Source organism: Heloderma suspectum, chromosome 17 (assembly GCF_057233095.1).
Source record: "Heloderma suspectum isolate Gila_16-S chromosome 17, 16-S_ref, whole genome shotgun sequence".
Taxonomy (NCBI): Eukaryota; Metazoa; Chordata; class Lepidosauria; order Squamata; family Helodermatidae; genus Heloderma; species Heloderma suspectum.
The window spans coordinates 12,661,684-12,679,773 of record NC_139474.1 but is presented as its reverse complement, the minus strand read 5'-3'; the positions used below and the strand labels follow the sequence as shown (position 1 = coordinate 12,679,773).

Below are 18,090 nucleotides of genomic sequence, written 5' to 3'. Positions count from 1 at the left end.
CCTATCATGCATCATTTCGTACACCTCTATCATGTCTCCACTTACTCGTCTTTTCTCTAACCTAAATGGTCCCAGATGTCGTAGCCTTTCCTCATAGGGGCCTTGCTCCAGCCCCGTGTTCATTTGGGTTTTCTGCACCGTTTCCAACTCAGCAATACCTTTTTTGAGGTGCGCTGACCAGAACAGTACACGGTATTTCACCTAGACATGTAACGTGTGTGAAGCAGCCCGTGGTCTTAAGTACTAAGCAAGAACCCTGGAGTGCTGGCGGAACTGTTCAGTTACCCGCTTGCTCCCTCCCTCCCGCTCGGCCCTGAAGTGGCAGGGTCCCCCGCAGCTGGAGCCATGGCTCTGTGCCTCTGTAGCTCACAGATCCGTCAGCCGTGGCGGAGAGGAAGCCTTGGAGGCTGAAAGACTCATTTTCTGGATGAATGGCCAAGAAAGGTCACCGATAACTTAGGTCTAAAGTTGATTTCTCCCTTATCACATCACCTTACTCTGAACTAGTCCTGTGTGTATTCTGCAGTCGTACCGTGACAGTCCAGGATTTTGCACTGAGAACAGAATTTGGCATTCCAAAAGCTTTCATTTAAAAAAGACAAGGTTTCTATGCCTTAAGCCAGAGGTGTTGAATCTCTTCCATCCTAAAGGGCAATTCCATATTGGAGAAGCTCCCTGGGGTGGAGGGTGGAGCCAAAGGCAAAAGGGGGCAGGACCAAAAATAACAGCAAGCTTTAGCTTAAAGCTCTTATGCCAGTAACTAAGCCATAGAAGAGGTAATTTCAACTCTGTGCAGATGCACCATTGTGCCCCCCTGCATGGGTGCAGAATATATTATGCAAACCATGCAAATGGCCTTGATTTCCATAATATAGTCAGGCCACAGAGGGTGGAAGAATTATTTCTAAAGCCCAGACTGCAGACACCGTGACAGCCAGATCCTAAGTGTGTTTGTACGTAACCGCTGGTCCTGTTCGTTTTATCCGCTGCAGGTCTCAGCTTCTATCGCTGTCATATTGCTCACTGAATATTATTTTCTGCTTTTTATAATGATGTAAGCTGCCCTGATCTCTGTCTTGACAGTGGAGAACAGGGTATAAAGTCTCCTAAATAATAAACTGGTCTCACTGATTTGAAGGAGGCCTTGGGCACATTTGGACAGCACGCTACACCAGTTTAGCACAATCTGAACAAGCAGGGATGAGTCGCAGGATGGGGTGTTTCCGCTCTCCTCCGACGGTTCATCAAGAGGTGCACAGCTGTGGGTTCCAAGGAGACTCCACAGGCATAGTGGGGGACTCTGCAGGCCAGAACTCCCCCCTCCCTGGATTTAAGACAATGTGAGTGAGCAGGAATGAGTTGCACAATTGTGCACTCGCCTAGAACGCCTCCTACACTGATCAGGAGGAGCTCGAAAGCATCCGCTTCCACTTAACCATGGTTTGTTGTGTCGTCCAGACAGGCAAACTGTGGTTGGCATTAAATACGGGTAGCTTCCAACAAGCCAACTTCAAACCACAGCTTCCAAAGCTGGGTTATAGAATCATAGATTCATAGGGCTGGAAGGGGCCTACAAGACCATCGAGTCCAACCCCCTGCTCAGTGCAGGAAGCCTGATTCCCAGGTGGGCTCCCATCCAAGTACTAACCAGGCCTGGCCCTGCTTAGCTTCCGAGATCAGTTCCAGGTCTGGCCAACAAGGCAAGCTTTGTTGAACCAAAAGCAGAAGCTACCATGCAGGAGGAAGAAATGGGGGAGCCCAGAAGTCCAAGGTTTGCTGCAACTCTTTCCTGCTCGTTTGTGTCACGCTAAACTATGGTGTGGCACAGGCTTCCCCAACCTGGTGGCCTCAAATGTTTTGGACTAAAACTCCCATCATCCCTGTCCATGGGATCCAATTGATACAAGCACGTCATATTAATTCTCACATAGGAATGATGTGCATCTCGATACCAAAAAGAAATATTTTATTGGCCCCAACACAATCATCAAGGCAAACTACTAGCGTTCCCACCTCACTTAACCATGTGTGAGTGTCACAGCTGGAGAAAACCATCACTTAAACCTGAAGTTCTAATATGATTTGACCTAAAACGTTTTTACCCCACCTTCTAAAAAAATTACTTTCAAGGCAGTTCACCAAAATATGCTTTTAACAGTGCTAAGCTGCCATCAAAGCAATTAAATAGAACAGCAATGCTTTTCCCTGCAGGGGAAGCAGATCTAATCGCTGAGAACCACTAAAAGCCAATTCTGAAAACCATTAAAAACCCAGAAAAACCAAGATGAATGTTTAACCTCGTGCCTAAACGACACTGAATCACTGGTGGCTGGCTAGCAGGCAGGTGGGGTGCGGTGGTAGTGGGGACACACACACTAGATAGACCCTCAGCCTGATCAGGCGGTCTGCTTCTAATGTTACTGTCTACTGTAGATAGGAATGGAACCTCCATAGACAGAGCCAGTGTACCTCAGGGCATCAGGCTCTATGAACAAATGACAAGGCAGGTCTATTGCCTTTGCGCCCCACTGATGGGCTTCACCTGCCTCGTTACTGTGAGAAACAGTGTACTGGACTGGATGGGCCACCAGCATAACTGAGGGTCACCCACCAGGAAGGCCCCAAGCACAGCAGATGCCACAGCTCGTCTCCAGAAGGTGGGCGGTCCCCAGATTGAGGTCTATGAGAGGAATGTCTGTCGCCGGGAAATCCATTCTGTTTAAGCCTGACCGATTTCCACAGCATTTCCAATCCTGCAAGCGGGGGCAGACTGTGCCAGATTTTTTTTCCAGACTCCGGGAAAGTTTTACGCAAAAGGCGGCGCCATTTTCCCTATGCTGGGAAAGTGAAACTGACAAGGATATTTACAAGAGGGGACTATGCTTCTGTGGGGCTGCGATTGTGTGCTGCTTGGCAAGATCAGCAAGATTTCTTTTTTAAATTACGACAACATTTGCCCACATTTCTAGACCCCGCCCCAAATTTGCACAAATAACAATTTGCTCGAAGCCACCTTTTGTGCAAATTAACACCATTTTAAAAAATTCACAAACTGGCTCGATTCACTACAGAATGAGCTGGCCCTGGGAGAAACAGAATGAAATCCAGAGGGCCCAAGCCAGGGGAAATAAGTTGAGCTGCATCCCCCGAACGGAATCCTCGAACATCCCTAATCGATGCTGAAGATCTTAAGTACTGGGCAGGTCTCTACTGGAGTAGGCAGCTCTTCAAATTAGTTCTTTATTTATCTTAATTCTCCCTGCAGCCAAGTTCAGATTTTCCCAGTCCCCAGACGTTATTGGAAGTACAAGCCCCACCATTTCTGGACAGCATAGCCAATGGTAGCTATTTCTATTCAAAATAATGCAGTTTTAGTGATCAGATGCCTGATTAATCGAAAGCACATAAAAACATCATCTAACAAAGGATTTAAAATCAATGGACAAATAGGAGCTGCAACAAAATATTGCAGCACAAGAGTGCTACTGTTGAGGATTGCAACCACTGCATTGTTCTCCCCCACATCCATTTTCCAGTTCTCTCTTGCAGTCCAAATGGAGCTGAGCCACGAGAGCTGCCATGCCAAAGCGCTTGCAAATAGAACAGAAACCCCTGAGTCTTGGATTGATGGGTCTGTAAGAGCTCCCAAGAAAGAAACTCAGAACAGAAGGGAAGTTTCTAGGCGGCCCTCAGAAGACGCTTCCTCAGAATGTACATGGTGTGCTTGTTTATGTATGTGTGTGTGTGTGCACGCATGTGTGGGGGGTGTCTGACAGTGAGGAACGACAAAGAAAACTGTAAACCCATCACTACACATTCCAGAGAGAACGAATCTCCATGGGGAAGCTTGGTAAATGGTGTTTTTAACACTGTGCTGGCAGCCTTCTGGGAGAAAGACGCTTTCTTGAGAAAGAACGAAGGAACAAAATGAAGGCTGAGATTCGGCTTCAGAACAGGCAATACAGGGCAAACGGGAGCCACGGTTTGGCTGGTGTCAGGGTGGAAACTGAGCCAATAAAACCCCAGAGCAGTTCTGATTCTGAGGAGGATCGGCAATCCGTGGGAGAGGAGCCAGCTCATCCCTCACAGGCACAGCAGCTAGCAGAGATTCCTCCTGCCAGCATTCCTGAGATAGATAGTGACCCTGGCAGTGAGACAGTGCGGGAGGGGGGCTTGCTAGACGCTCGACGCAGACACAGGGAGCGACGAGAGATGGAGGGCGCGGAAAGGAGGCGTAGCGCCCGTTTGGCGCTCAAGCAACGGCCGCCTCCCATGGACCCAAGGGAAAGAGGGAGGATCTCTCCCTAGCCCATACGTTCAGGGTCTTCAAGTGATTCTCCTTCAAACGGGGATCAACTGCCTACCCGGAGCATAGGCTACTCTGCGGTTCATTGCTTAGTCGCTGGTGATTAGCATCTGAAAGAGTCATTAAGTTGTAAAAGGATTAAAGCCTTGAAAAGAATCCTTTCATCTGTGTCTTGAGTTGGCTATTGGAGTGTACTGAAAGAGGCCGCCAGGGTGCTCCTGACAGCTGAGGACAAGAGGCAGCTCCTCAGAGAGGGGCCCGTAACAGCTCAGTGGCAGAGCCCCTGCTTTGCATGCAGAAGGTCCCCAAATCGATCCCTGGCAGCATATCCAGGCAAGGCTGGAAAAGACCCCCGTCTGAAATCCTGGAAAGCTGCTGCCAATCCAAACACACAATGCTGGCCTCGATGAGGGTGCTGAAGTGGGCCTCCCTGGCTCACGATCTGGTCCTCCGGGATTTCCTGAGGGCCCCTCCCCCTGCTCCCCTTTCCACAACTGCGGACTGTTTGGTGTTTTCCCGGCATTGGGGCAGCTTCCCTGCTCCCCATTCCAAAAGGTTGAAATGCCTCTCCTAAGGCTGAGTGGCTGGCAGCAAGAGCTTCAAGCCAAAATATGCTGGTACCAGAGGTATTTTGGATATGTCGGCCCCACCCACCCTTCCCTTTGGCTCTGGAATACATCCCCCAATCTTGAATCAAGGGGCTGGAGCAACTCCCCTAGGAGGGATGGTTAGAACTGCTGGGATTGCTTAGCTTGGAGAAAAGGACAGTAAGGGGAGACACGACAGAGGAGTACAAAATGACGCCTGGTGTGGAGGAAGTGGAGAGGGAGACGTTTTTCTCCCTCCCTCATAACTCTAGAACCCAGTGGGGTCATCCCAAGCAGCTGACTGTTGTGAGGTTCAGGACAGATCAAAAGAAGTCCTACTTCATGCAGTGCAGAGTTAAACTATGGAACTCCCTTCCACAAGATGTAGTGATGGCCACCACTCTGGATGGCTTTAAAAAGGGATTAGAGAGATACCTGGAGGAGAAGGCTATCAGTGGCTACTAGTCCTGATGGCTCTATGCTACTTCCAGTATCAGAGGCAGTCTGCCTATGTACACCAGTTGCTGGGGAACATGGGCGGAAGGGTGCTACTGCACTCATGTCCTGCTTGTGGGTTTCCCGTGGGCAGCTGTGTGAACAGAATCCTGGGCCAGATGGACCCTTGGTCTGATCCAGCAGGGCTCTTATGTTCTTACCGTCTTATAAATATACCTCATTCAAATTCAAGAAGCTTAAAGTTATTATTATTTATTTTATTACATTTATATACCGCCCTTTTTCCTCTTGCAAGGATCCCAAGGCGGCTTACATTATCCTCCTCCTCTCCATTTTATCCTCACAACAACCTGTGAGGTAGGTTGGGCTGAGAGTCTGTGACTGACCCAAAGTCACCCAGTGAACTTCCATGGCTGAGTGGGGACTAGAACCCGGATCTCCCAGCTCCCAGTCCAACACTCTTGCCATTACACCACACTGGCTCTCTTTCTGTAATGTACATAAGTTATGTAATGTACATAATTATTTGGAAATGTTTACTATTTCGGGACCCCCACCATATTTTATCCTGGGTTTCCTCATTAAGGGCAGGGGGCAACATGCCTTGCAGTGACCTTACCCCCCTCCCCCAACCCCTGGAAATCTTATTCAGCTGTGTTTCTGGCTTCTAAGATTAAAAGCAGGCACTGGAGCATATCTTCTCAACCATGAGGCCTAGAAACTTGATTTTGTTTTAAAGATAAAGTTTCTCCAGAAGCAGGACCCTGCACACCATGCCACATTCTGTGCTTTCCTCCTGCAACACACACAGATACTTAGCTCTGGCTCCAGACTGTCCCTCCTAGTGTGCAAAGCTTCAGGATTCTCAGCAGGCTGCAGATCTGGCTTCCAAGAAATAAAATCTGGCAAGGAAAATGTCTTCCCAGTTGCAAAGCTTCAGCAACATTTGGAAAGAGGCCTTGTTGCTACCACTGCATATTTCCCCCTGGGGGCAGCCCAATCAAGCTCATTAATTAAGCGAAAGATAAACAAACCAAAGGTGGAGAGTGGCGGCGGGGGTGGGGGGAAGAGAGATATTACTAGGGAAGCAGCCTGGATTAATGGGATGGGGTGGGGGAGGATGTTCCGCAGCTGGCTCCTGGACACCAGAGGACATCTGGAACAGCTCTGGAGAGACTGGAACTGGAGCCGGCAGGAGCGTACAAAGAGCACAGATGATCCGAAAAAGAGCCATCTAGTTGTCCAGCATCCTGTTTCCCACAAGGGTCTGCCAGATGAGGCTTCTGCAAAGGGCATGACAGCAACAGCCCCTTCCCCCACTATGCTTTTTCCTCTGCAGCTGGTATTCTAAGGTAGATGGTCTCTGATCGTGGTGGTTCCACTTAGCCATCAGGGCTAACAGCTACTGCTGGGTCCAGGTCTCGGAGGGCCCTTGGGCAAGAAACCCTCAATGGACCCCCTCGCTCAGTGAGCCTACCGTCTCACCGGTGGGGTGTGGCCCCTCAGCATGCGCCCAACCATGCCTACCCTTGACACCAGCCCTGCCAATAGCCACTGAAAGATCTGTCCTCCTCCTCCATGGATTTGCCCCATTTAAAGCCATCTAAGCCAAGGGCCATCGTTGTATGTTGTGGCAATGAGTTCCATCCGCTACACAGCCTTCCCCCACCCCATCCCCCCAACCTGGTGCCTTCTGGATGCTTTGGACTACAGCTCCCATAATCCCTGACCTTTGGCTGTGCTGGCTAGGAATAATGGGAGCTGAAATCCAACACATCTAGAAGACATCAAGTTGGGGGGGGGGCAATTGCGCACTCTTTTTTTGTCTGTCCAGAATTCTGCTGCTGATGAATTCCAGGAAATGACATGCTAGCTGGGGATAATGGGAATAGCAATCCAACACACTGAGAGGGCACTGGGTTGGGGGAAGCTGTGTGAGAAAGAAAAGCCCTGTCTCTATCATGTGCCCCCACCCAGCTAAAAAGCCCCCAACGTTTTAAGTTTTGCAGGGAGGGAACGTGCTCAAAAACCTTCACCACTTTCAGATGCCCTTTTTCTGCAGCTTTTCCAGCTCTACCATCTCCTTTTTTAGATGGAGTGAGAAAAACTGCATGTAGTAAACCAAATGCACTTGCATCATGAATTTACTCTTAAAAAAAAAAAAAAAAACAGTGAAAAGGATTCGTCTCACCCTGGAGCAGACAGTGAACTGCCTGACTTCTGCACATGAGTAACTGGCATAGGTGGAGGAGGCAGGGAAAGAAACCTGACAAGCAGGGAATGTGGGTTCAGCCCCAGTCGCTAAAGGGCTCGTTCCAGGAATATCCATATGCAACAGGGAGTTGAGCCACTAGGTTAGATGGCTTTAAAGAAAAAAGAATTAGGCATGTTTATAGAGCAGGAAAGGCCTGTTGATGGCTGTGAAGAAGTAAGTGCTAAATGGGGCCGCTGTGTAAATGCAGCCTCTTCCCCCCTGACTGATAGTTGGGTGGTTTCCCGGCTTTCATGCAGCTTTCCCCCCCCCCTTCTTAAAGACTGAAATGCCTCTCCTAAGGCTTCGTTACTGGCAGGAAGCGCTTCAAGCTAACATAGGCCAGAATTTTTCTTGCTCTGCCCCATTTTGGCTTCAGCCCTGCCCACCACTGGGATGCAGCCCCGGAGAGTTTCTCCAGGGCCGAATTTGGCCCTTGGGTTGAAAGAGGTTCAGCACCCCTGGCATGGGCTGTTTGTCTTTGAATATTAGAACCCAGTGAGGTCACCCCATGAAGCTGAACAGCGGGAGATTCAGGACAGATCAAAGGAAGGGCTTCTTCACACAGCGCCGCAGAGTTAAACTATGGAATTGGCTACCACGAGACGTAGTGACGGCCACCAATTTGGAGGGCTTTAAAGGGGGGTTAGGTAACTGGGTATAGGATTGTAGCCTAAGAGACTCAACATGTGATCCTGACAGGACACAGAAACCTTTACCAGCAGGGGTTTAGTACCAGGGTGGGCGGAAAGTAGATCTCCAGGTGTTTGGGACTTCAACGCCCAGCACTCCTCACTACTGGCCATGCTGGCAGGAGCTTCTGGGAGATGAAGTCACTAACATCTGGAGATCTACTTTCCGCCCACCCCTGCTACCATAAGATGTGGTAATGGCCGCCAACGTGGATGGCTTTAAAAGGGGGCTAGACAAATTCCAGGAGGAGAAGGCTATCAATGGCTACTAGTCCTGATGGCTCTGTGCTACCTCCAGTATCAGAGGCAGTGTGCCTATGTACACCAGTCACTGGGGATCATGGGCAGGAGGGTGCTGTTGCATTCCTGTCCTGCTTGTGGGTTTCCTGTGGGCAGCTGGTTGGCTACTGTGTGAACAGAATGCTGGACTAGATGGACCCTTGGTCTGATCCAGCAGGGCTCTTCTTCTATTCTTAAGTTCCAGTTGCTGGGGGAAAACAAGAAAGTGCTATTTTATTATTTATTTTAAATATTTTTAGTCCACCTTTCTGGGCAAAACCTGCCTTCCAAAGGCAGCTTACATTAAAAACAAACAAACACCAAAATAAAGCATTAAAAAACTAAAATATCCGGCTCCAGTTTAATCACCTATTAAAACAGCAGTTTAAAAATATCTCACAATCCGCCCCATCGCTTACATGAAACTAATTAGACCACTGGAGAAAACCATTTTAAAGCTTGTAGTAGCAATGGGATTGTTAAGAAATCAGAAATTCAGCCAAGCGTCTTGGCTAAAAGCAACAAATGAGTTTCCAAAGCCTGTTTCAAGGCCAGAACGGATGGAGCCAGCTGCGTATCCCTTGAGACAGTTCCAGAAACATGGGGCCACCACTGAGAACACCCTGTCTCTATTCCCATCATGCCTTGTTCGTGGGGGCTTCCCAGAGGTGTCTGGTTGGCAACTGTAGGAAGCAAGATGTTAGATTAGATGGATCTTTAGTCTGATCTAGCAAGGATGGTCTCACATTAGTGCAGTGGCATAGCTGAGCAACTGTGCACTTTTTCAGAAATGCACCAGATATGAGGACAAGTGATATTGCATTTGTATGTGCATGCGCCGCTGACTGCGCATATTATAAAACGCAGATGACTCATACAAATTTCATACATGCAGATGTATGCACAGCTGATTGAAATGTTTCTATCTGAGCACAACCCACGGCGATGCACGCAACAATCATGTACTGTTCATAAAAGCACCAATTTACACCATTCGTGGACTAATACATAGCAGTCATTTTCAGATATGAAGACATGTGGTATTGCACATGCATGCACACGTGCAACCAACTGAGCATGGCATAACACGAAGTAATTCATATAACAATTTAATGCTTTTTCATAGAAACATCACATTTATGCCATTTGTGGACAAATTCACGGTGATCATCTTCAGATATGGAGGCATGTGCCATTGCTGTGTTTGTATGTGCAAGCTCACTGTGCTGCGCATGGCCACACAAGTGCTATACCACATGCCTGCATATCTGAAAGTGATCACTATATCCAGGTCTATAAGTTTGGTGCCTTTAGAAAAAAAATGCATGATTTGTATGAGTCACTGAGCTTTATACCATGCACAATAAGCTGCACATATGCATACATGTGCAATATCACATACCTCCTTATCTGAAAATTATCACATCTTAACTCACAATTGGTGTAAATGTGGTGCTTTTCTGAAAAAGTGCGCGTGACAGGTATACTCTTTGCGTGTTGTACCATGCTCAAACAGAAACACCATTTGAATTGGCTGCACATGCACACGCATGTGCTATTCCATAGGCCTACAGATATGTGAAAATGACTGCAATGGATTAATTTATAAATGGGGTCAATTTGGGGCTGGACATGGTGTAAAACCTGATGCTTCCTCTACACATCTGCTCAGAAATAAGTCCCATTGAACTCAGTAGGACTTACTCCCAGGTACATGTGTATAGGACTGCAGCCTTAACTTCTTGTTTGCTCTACACCTTAGCATCGTGGTAAGCTAAGGGATGTGGTGGTGTGGCAACCTGCGGGAGACGAGGGGGTGTGAGGAGCAGTGACTCGGGGTATTGAGGGGCAGACTGGACGGCTCCCAATTCTGTATTTATTTTCAAAAATGCCAGCAGGTTCACCTTTCTCTAGCTTTCATGCTCACCTCCCGCCACACCTCCATCCTCAACCATTTCATTCCAAGCACAGGCCTGTGACCTTCATGGTCACCACAGCAACCAAACGGGTGAGGCCTGCCGTTCTCACAAGTAATTACTGCCCTTGCAATAATTACTACAGAAACGAGGAAGGGCACAGGTGTGGGGTGACCTGGAGAGAAACATGGAAACCATTTTGGGAGGGCGGGGGGAGAAGTAGAATATCATAAAACAGGTCTGGCCTGAAAGACACGGGGCCAAACTACTTCTAAGAAATGCTTAGAGGGTTAGGCCTACTGACACCTGTGAGCTACAATAGCTAAACAGAGGCTCTGTGTAGGCTGGGGGGATGACAGGTAGGGGGTCATTTCCTCCGTGTCCTGCTTGTGGACTTCCTGGAGGTGTCTGGCTAGCCACAGCTGGAAACTGGGTGCTGAGCAAGAGGGACTTGCAGACGTATCCAGCAGACCACTTCCATTGTGACTAGCAATAGTTGTGAGGAACGAATGGAGTTCCACGCGCGGAAGGAGTCTCCTTCTGAACACCAGATGCTGCGGGCAATGTCACAGGAGGGCTTGCCGGAGGCATCTGGGGCCACTGTGGGAAACAGGATGATGGACTAGGCCTTTGCTCAGGTCCTGCAGGGCTCTCCTGAGGTTCTTATTAAGGGTGCCCGTTCAAGGTGGCTTATAAGTCAGAGCAAGCCAGATCTCCAAATGCAACACTGGAAAGTGGCAGAGACCCCTCTTGGAAGGTCCCCAACTATTACTAAAACACACACACCAAACCCTGCATATGGAAATCTAACACAGCAGGATGCAAGACTCATAAGAACGTAAGAAGAGCCACACTGGATCAGACCAAGGGTCCATCTCATCCAGTGTTCTGTTCACACAGTGGCCAGCCAGCTGTCCCAATGGGAAACCCACAAGCAGGACATGAGTGCAAGAGCACCTTCCTGCCCATGTTCCCCAGCAACTGGTGTACATAGGCATGCTGTCTCCAATACTGACGGCAGCATGTAGCTGTCAGGACTAGTCGCAATTGACAGCCTTGTCCTCCATGAAAGCCCTGTGTTTTGCACGCTGTGCTATTTTTCTACTTACAGGGATTTTATCCCGCCTTTAAGAAAAATGCAATCTCTGACTTGCAGTCTACATTACCACCACAAAACTCCACCATCCCAGCCTACTGTATGTGAAGCTCTTTGGGTAGGACTCATTAACGGCCTCAGAGGCCACAGGGGCCAAAGTTTGATCTGACAGTGGGGCAAAACAACATTGCTCCCTAGCAGGGTGTTCTGTGTCGCCAACAGCTGCACCAGATGCAGAAATTCAACCAGTGTAGCTTTCGCCAGCTCTGGGGAAGAAAGCATCGCCGTTTGAAACTCGGCCTGCCACACTTTGGCTGAAGGCACAATAATGTTGCATTATTGGAGGAGGTGGAGGAAAAAAGGAGCACAGGAAGTTAAAGAAGGCAGACACAAGGCAGCGCATATGGAAACAACTCTCTCCAAACCTAGCTATGGCAATGATAACAGCCAGTGGGACAGCCATACGGATCTGGGAAAGAGCATGAGAACAAACCGGATAAGACCCTTGGTCCCTCTAGCCCAGTATTGTCAACACTGACACTGGGACCTTTTGCATGCAAAGCATCTCTGAGCTATTGTCCTTCAGTGAAAAATAAAGCAAGTTTCCAGTCCTCATGGTTCTGCAGAAAGACCTGAATTAAATAGAAACATAGGATGCTGCTTTACAGCAAGTTGGTCCATCTAGTTCAACACTGTTGACACCGACTGGCAACGGCTCTCCTGGATTTCAGAAAGGACTCTTTCCCACCCCTACCGGCAGATGCTTGGGACTGTTTGCATGGAATGCACGTGGTCTACCGTCAAGGTACAGCACCAATCACCAGCCCAACTGCTGCCTGGTAGTCCTTGAGCTGAAGAGCAAAGAGACCTAGGACCTTCTTGTGCCGAAAGGTGGTTCAAGCATGGCAGATGCAGGTTCACGAGCAGAAGACATTTTCACATTTGCAGGATTTAATTCCTTCTAGATAAATGCATTTTTCGGAAACAGCAGGCAGGGGAACTGCACAAAGGCCGGGAAACCACCATATGATTGGTGGTTGTGGAAAAGGAGTGGGGGCCAAGGAGGGAACAAGGCCATCTGGGGAATGTCAGGAGGGCCGGATTGGGACCTCTGGTTCTGCACCCCGATAATATGGATGCCACGATCCTGCAGCAGTGCAGAAAACCATAAGACAGGGGCCCAGAATTAAAATCTCAAGGTTTCATTCCACAAAGAGAGAAAGTAGAGAGAGGCAGAAATACCCCAAATAAGGGGAAAGGTGCCAACTGCACAATCTAGATCAGCCATCCCCAACCTGGTGCCCTCCAGATGTGTTGGACTACAACTCCCAGCATGCCCCAGCAGTCCAACACAGCCAGAGGGCACCAGGTTGGGGATGGCTGATCTAGATTGCCTTGGCATAAAAGAGCCTTCCCTAACCCGGTGCTCTCCAGATGTGATGGGCTACAAATCCCATCATCCCCAGCCACCAGGGTAGAATGACCATTTCTCCACAGCCCTAATCAGTATCCATCCCAAACCTTCAGTGTGTGGGGGGAACCCAATAAACAGGAACTTCTGAGAGCTGCCCATTTTAAACCTTGCTGTTGTGCTGCGAGGTGCCCTCTTACCATGATGCCCGTGAGCAGACAGACGCCTTTGCCACAGTACGTGTGTGGGACCATGTCGCCGTAGCCAATGGAGAGGAAGGTGATGGAGATGAGCCACATGGCGCCCAGGAAGTTGCTGGTAACATCTTGCTGGTCGTGGTACCTATCAAGGAAGGACAGGCACCAGTCAGGTACTACCCCAGTGATGTAGAAGGACCCCCCCAGAGGTCCCCAACTTTTCTGGGTTTGGGGAGTGCATTTGGACTTTTGGGAGGGTTGTGGGTGCTCTCACAAAATGGCTGCCATGGTGGGTGTGGCCAGCCACAAAATACCCTGGCTAATTTACTAGGCTGGCCTCTTCCTCTGAAATGAGGAAAGGGACGAAGGTGTATGCCTTCTACAGCCCTGGGCAAGCCACAGAAGAAAATGCCCTGTGCCTAATACATGCCCCTAAGCATGCACAGAGTTACTTTTATTACCACACTCATCGTCCTCGTCTCAAGCGTCTTTCTCTTCACCTGCTCCCTGAGATCCTTTCGACTAGAAATGTCACAGATTGAACCTGGAGCCTCCTGCACTCAAAACCTCTGTTCTAAGTTTGAAGTCTGTGTGCTTTCTAAATCGTTACACTCTTGGTCTTCGAAAGCAGGGCTGGGTGACCTGTGAGCCTCACCCTAATTTTAAAAGCCCTCTGTAAGCAATCAGCTCAGACCCCTGGCAAGAGCAACATGTCCTCCTCCTGGCCTCCCACTGGACCTGGGAGGGGTGGGGAGAAAGAAATGGGACATCCCTGCTCACTTTTGGTTCTGGCCTTGCAGCATACGGCCCCAGCACCTTCTCCCCCTGCAAGGGAATGCACCCCCTGAGAAAAGAAAGGCAGCTCCCATCTCTGGTCTAGCATAATACACTTGCTCTGGGCCTCTTTCCCTTCTAATGGGAGATGCAAGGAGTTGAACCCAAGACTCTGCATGCAAAGCAGACTCTCTGCCCCAGAGCAATGGGCCCTGCCAAAATATTGCCCTCATCTCTTCCTTTCAATCAGTGGTGCAGACCCTCTCTCAGCCTGGGGGTGGACCTCCAATTCAAAGAAGCTGGAGGGGGGGGGGGACACATTCCAGTGTTAGGCAGGACTGAAGGTAAAAGGGGGAGGTACCAAAGGCAAACAGGGCGGGGCCAAAACATACCCATATATTCTACTTTAAAGCTCTTACTGTGCCAGTTACACAGCCTTCAGAGCGGTATTTCTGCCTTTCAGAGTGGGGGAAAAAACTGCACGAAAGCAGGGAAACCACCGAACAATCAGTGGCCAAGGGAGAGGGGCAGAGCCATCTGGTGATCCCCAGAGAGTTGGATTGGGACCCCAAGAAGGCCGGATTGGGACCCCGGCCTTACATTCTGCATCCCTGCTGTAAACAAAGGGGGGGATTAAAAAAAATCAGTTTGAATGGAGCAGAACATCTTTCCCCACCTTGGTGCCCTCTAGATGGTTTTAGACTACAGCTCCCATCATCCCCAGCCAGCATGATTGTGGATGATGGGTTACATCGGTCAAAACACCTGGAGGGTGTGATGTTGAGGAAGGCTGCATCTAACATCTAGAGGTCTCCCTTTTCCTTCAGCTGCCACCAGCCATAGTAGGAGAAGCGTAGGAAAGCAAAGAGGAAGAACCACTTGCAGGTTCGAGCCAGGAACTGAGCCTTCCCCCTTCTGTTTCTGCCAGTGCTGGGAGCGAACCTCTGCCGCCTCCATTTGTCCTGGTTGGCCGCTCCCATCCAGCAACAGGGATCGGCAACGGGTAGCCCCAAGACCCAACTCCACCCCCCACACACAGTTGGCCCTTCAGTGTGTCGGGGCAGAGGCCAGAGCGGCCAGAGCGTAAAAGGGCCGACCCCTGCGATGTTCTCGGCTTATTTGCCACTGCAGTGCAGAGCTGGGAGGAGCAGAGTAGGAAAAAGGCACTGGGGGGAGAGGGAGAGCCGTGGTGGCTGACAGGTGTTAAAGAGCTGTAAGGAATGCAGGATTGCTGCCTCGACATGCTGTCAATGCTTCAGACATGCACACGTATCACGCAGCCAGCTGAGCGGATGGCTTTTTCGTGGCATGGCCAGAAATGACACAGCACAGACCCCTTCTCTGTTTGGCGGAAGAATGGCTTTCTCCACCTTTAACAAACAGAGCTCTCTCTCTCTCTCTCTCTCTCTCTCTCTCTCTCTCTCTCTCACACACACACACACACACACACACACACGGGCACCCAACGTAAAAGCGGGGGGGGGGAGTCTGGCAGAAGAAGAAAATGCTCCAGCCTTCCCCAACCTGGAGAAGCTCCCATCATCCACAGCCCGATGATGGGAGCTATACTCCAACACATCCATAGGGCACCAGGTTGGGGACAGGTGGTTTAAACTCTGCTGGGAAACGCAAAGTGCAGTACTGGTCCCCCCAAATAGTCCTGCAGTGCCACAGAAAGACTATGGAATCCTTGTTTTCATTATACACACACCATGAAAGTTTTCTAGTCCCTATGACTACAGAGAAGTTTTTTGAAGTAGCCTTAAGTGACCTGTATAGCTCCTTGCCTCGCCCAATGACATGCAAAACCAGAATTATGAAAAGGGGGGAAAAAACAGTGAACATTTTAGAATAGACTATGCAAAAAAAAAAAAAAGAAAGATGCAAATAGGCGTCATTTACATAATATCCATGTAGGTTACAAAATAAAGTCTTTTTGGTGCAGAATTTGGATGGCCTGGGTACAGTGTTTTTAAATGTGTTTTTAGGAGGGAGCCCACACAGTCCAGGGGATAACTGACCACAGCAGACTTTAAAAAAGAAAAACCACTTGTAATTTTACTTGCTGCTTCCCCAACCTGGTGTCCTCCCGATGTTTTCTACCACAACTCCCAAGATTCCTGATCACGTGGTTCAGTTGGTTGGGGCTGATGGGAGTTGAAACGCAGAACATCTGGAGGGCACTGGGTTAGGCTGCATTAAAACGAACAGGAGGCAGAAACCCACGCCGATGTATTGCATATCGCCAGATCACCCAGAGATCTCCCAGTGGACCCTGCTTGACCTTTTGCCCACTTGTGGGGCTAGATGGATCAGCAATCCAACTCCGCATACGGCAGTTTCCTGTAAAATAAGGCCCACCCAGCATCAGCAGTACTTCCTAGGGCAGGGTACAGAAACTAAGGCCAGGGGCCAAATCCAGCCCTCTGGGAGTCCACAGAAGACCACACTCCCTTCCCCTGGCCCCACCCCCTATCCTAACTGCCAATCATTTGGTGGCTTCCTGACTCTTGCACATTTTTGCCTCCATTCTAAAAGACTGAAATGCCTCTCCTAAGGCTTAGTTACTGCCAGGAAGAGCTTGAAGCTGAAATATGATATTTGGGGGGAAATTGCTCCCACCCCTTTTGCCTTTGGCCCTGCCCCTTTTCCTTTCACCCTGCCTCTTCTGCTTTCAGCCCGGCCCACCACTGGAACACAGCCCCTGAGATCTTCTCTGGAATGCAATGCGGCCCTCAGACTGAAAGAGGTTCCACACCCCTGTTCTAGGGCAACTCGGTCATGGGTGTGCATGCACAAAATGACTTATTTGGCTCTTGCCAACCTCTGGATGCTGACTACCTCTTTCCTCTCCCCATTAAACCATGGGCAGAAATTTACTGGCACACCTTACCCAGATAGGCCAGGGCTACCAAGAGCCACTCAAAAATGGGTCATGCGCCTGCAGTTTGCCCCACCAAGCTGGCCGCCCCCGTCTTATTAAGACGGGACCCATTTGCTCTGGAGGGAAGAAAAGCACAGCTGTCAGTTGTTGGCTCCTGCTGAGCTTCCCAAGCTACGTCTCCCTCTTTCCCTCCCTCTCTTCCAGCTTCACTGGATCAGTTAAAAAGGCAAAAGGCAGATGGTTTCTTTTGGCTGTTTCCTCCTGATCAATTGGTCCAACTTTCTGAACTCATAATTCTCTGAGTTGCGGGAGGGGGGGAGCGGTGCTGCTGGCATGTAAATTTTTTTTCAAAAGGGGGGGCACCCACAATCTAATTCCCCACATCTCCTGGATGTGGAGAAGTTAATGAAATACTGGAGCATAAAAGTGAAATATGACAAGGGTATGTACACAGTCACAAACAAACCCATAGAAGGCTCGACTTGAAACATGGCCTTCCCAGAATTCTAGCTTCCAGAATGCATGGGTAGCAGGGGTAAGAGCAATCTTGCAAGAGCAATCTATCCAACACTCAGCCCCTGCACGCTCAGCCCTGGAATATGACAAATTCAGAACAAAGATGAGAGCCTTTGAGCAATGAAAGCAAATTAAGCCCTGGGCTTGGTCCTTTTGGTGGTGTTTTTTTAAATGTTTTGAATGACACAGAGCTCTTCTTAAAATAAGCGAGGTTTAGGGTGACACAAAACTCCACATCAGGGAAAGTAGCTTTCAGCAGGTCCTTTGAAGCACTGGTCTTCAACTGGTGGGTTGGGATCCCATGACTGAGTTGTGGCCCAGCCTAAGGTGGGCCCCTCACTTTCGTGTGTGTGTGTGTGTGTGTGTGTGTGTGCACGCGCGTGTGTTTAGAAGAAGAAGAAAATATGAAAGAAAACGCAAGGAAGAGAGATTAGGATAGACAGATAAAGGGAGAAAGACACAGATGGAAATGGAGAAAAAGAGAGAGAGGAGAAAAATGAACACTATGTCACAAGGGGTCAGCAACAAGAAGCCAGAGGGCTAAATCCAGGCCTTCTGAGGAACAACTAGTTTAGTTCTCCATCTGCCAAACCAGAAGCAAGAGAATTAGCAGTTACAATGTTGGACTAGGACTGGCGAGATCTGGGTTCAAATCCCCTACTCAGCCATAAAGCTCACTGGGTTACCTTGGGACAGTCACTACCTATCAGCCTAACCTATCTCGC

The 18,090-nt window shown here is 49.2% G+C and overlaps 1 protein-coding gene across 1 annotated transcript in view; it reads right to left on the bottom strand.

Moving 5' to 3' along the window:
* KCNN3 (potassium calcium-activated channel subfamily N member 3) overlaps window positions 1–18,090 on the bottom strand; it is an 88,275-nt gene that overhangs the window by 17,845 nt on the left and 52,340 nt on the right. The window contains exon 4 of the mRNA XM_084824286.1: window positions 13,195–13,336. Within this exon, the coding sequence (XP_084680412.1) occupies window positions 13,195–13,336 (142 nt within the window). The remainder of the gene's footprint in view (window positions 1–13,194; window positions 13,337–18,090) is intronic.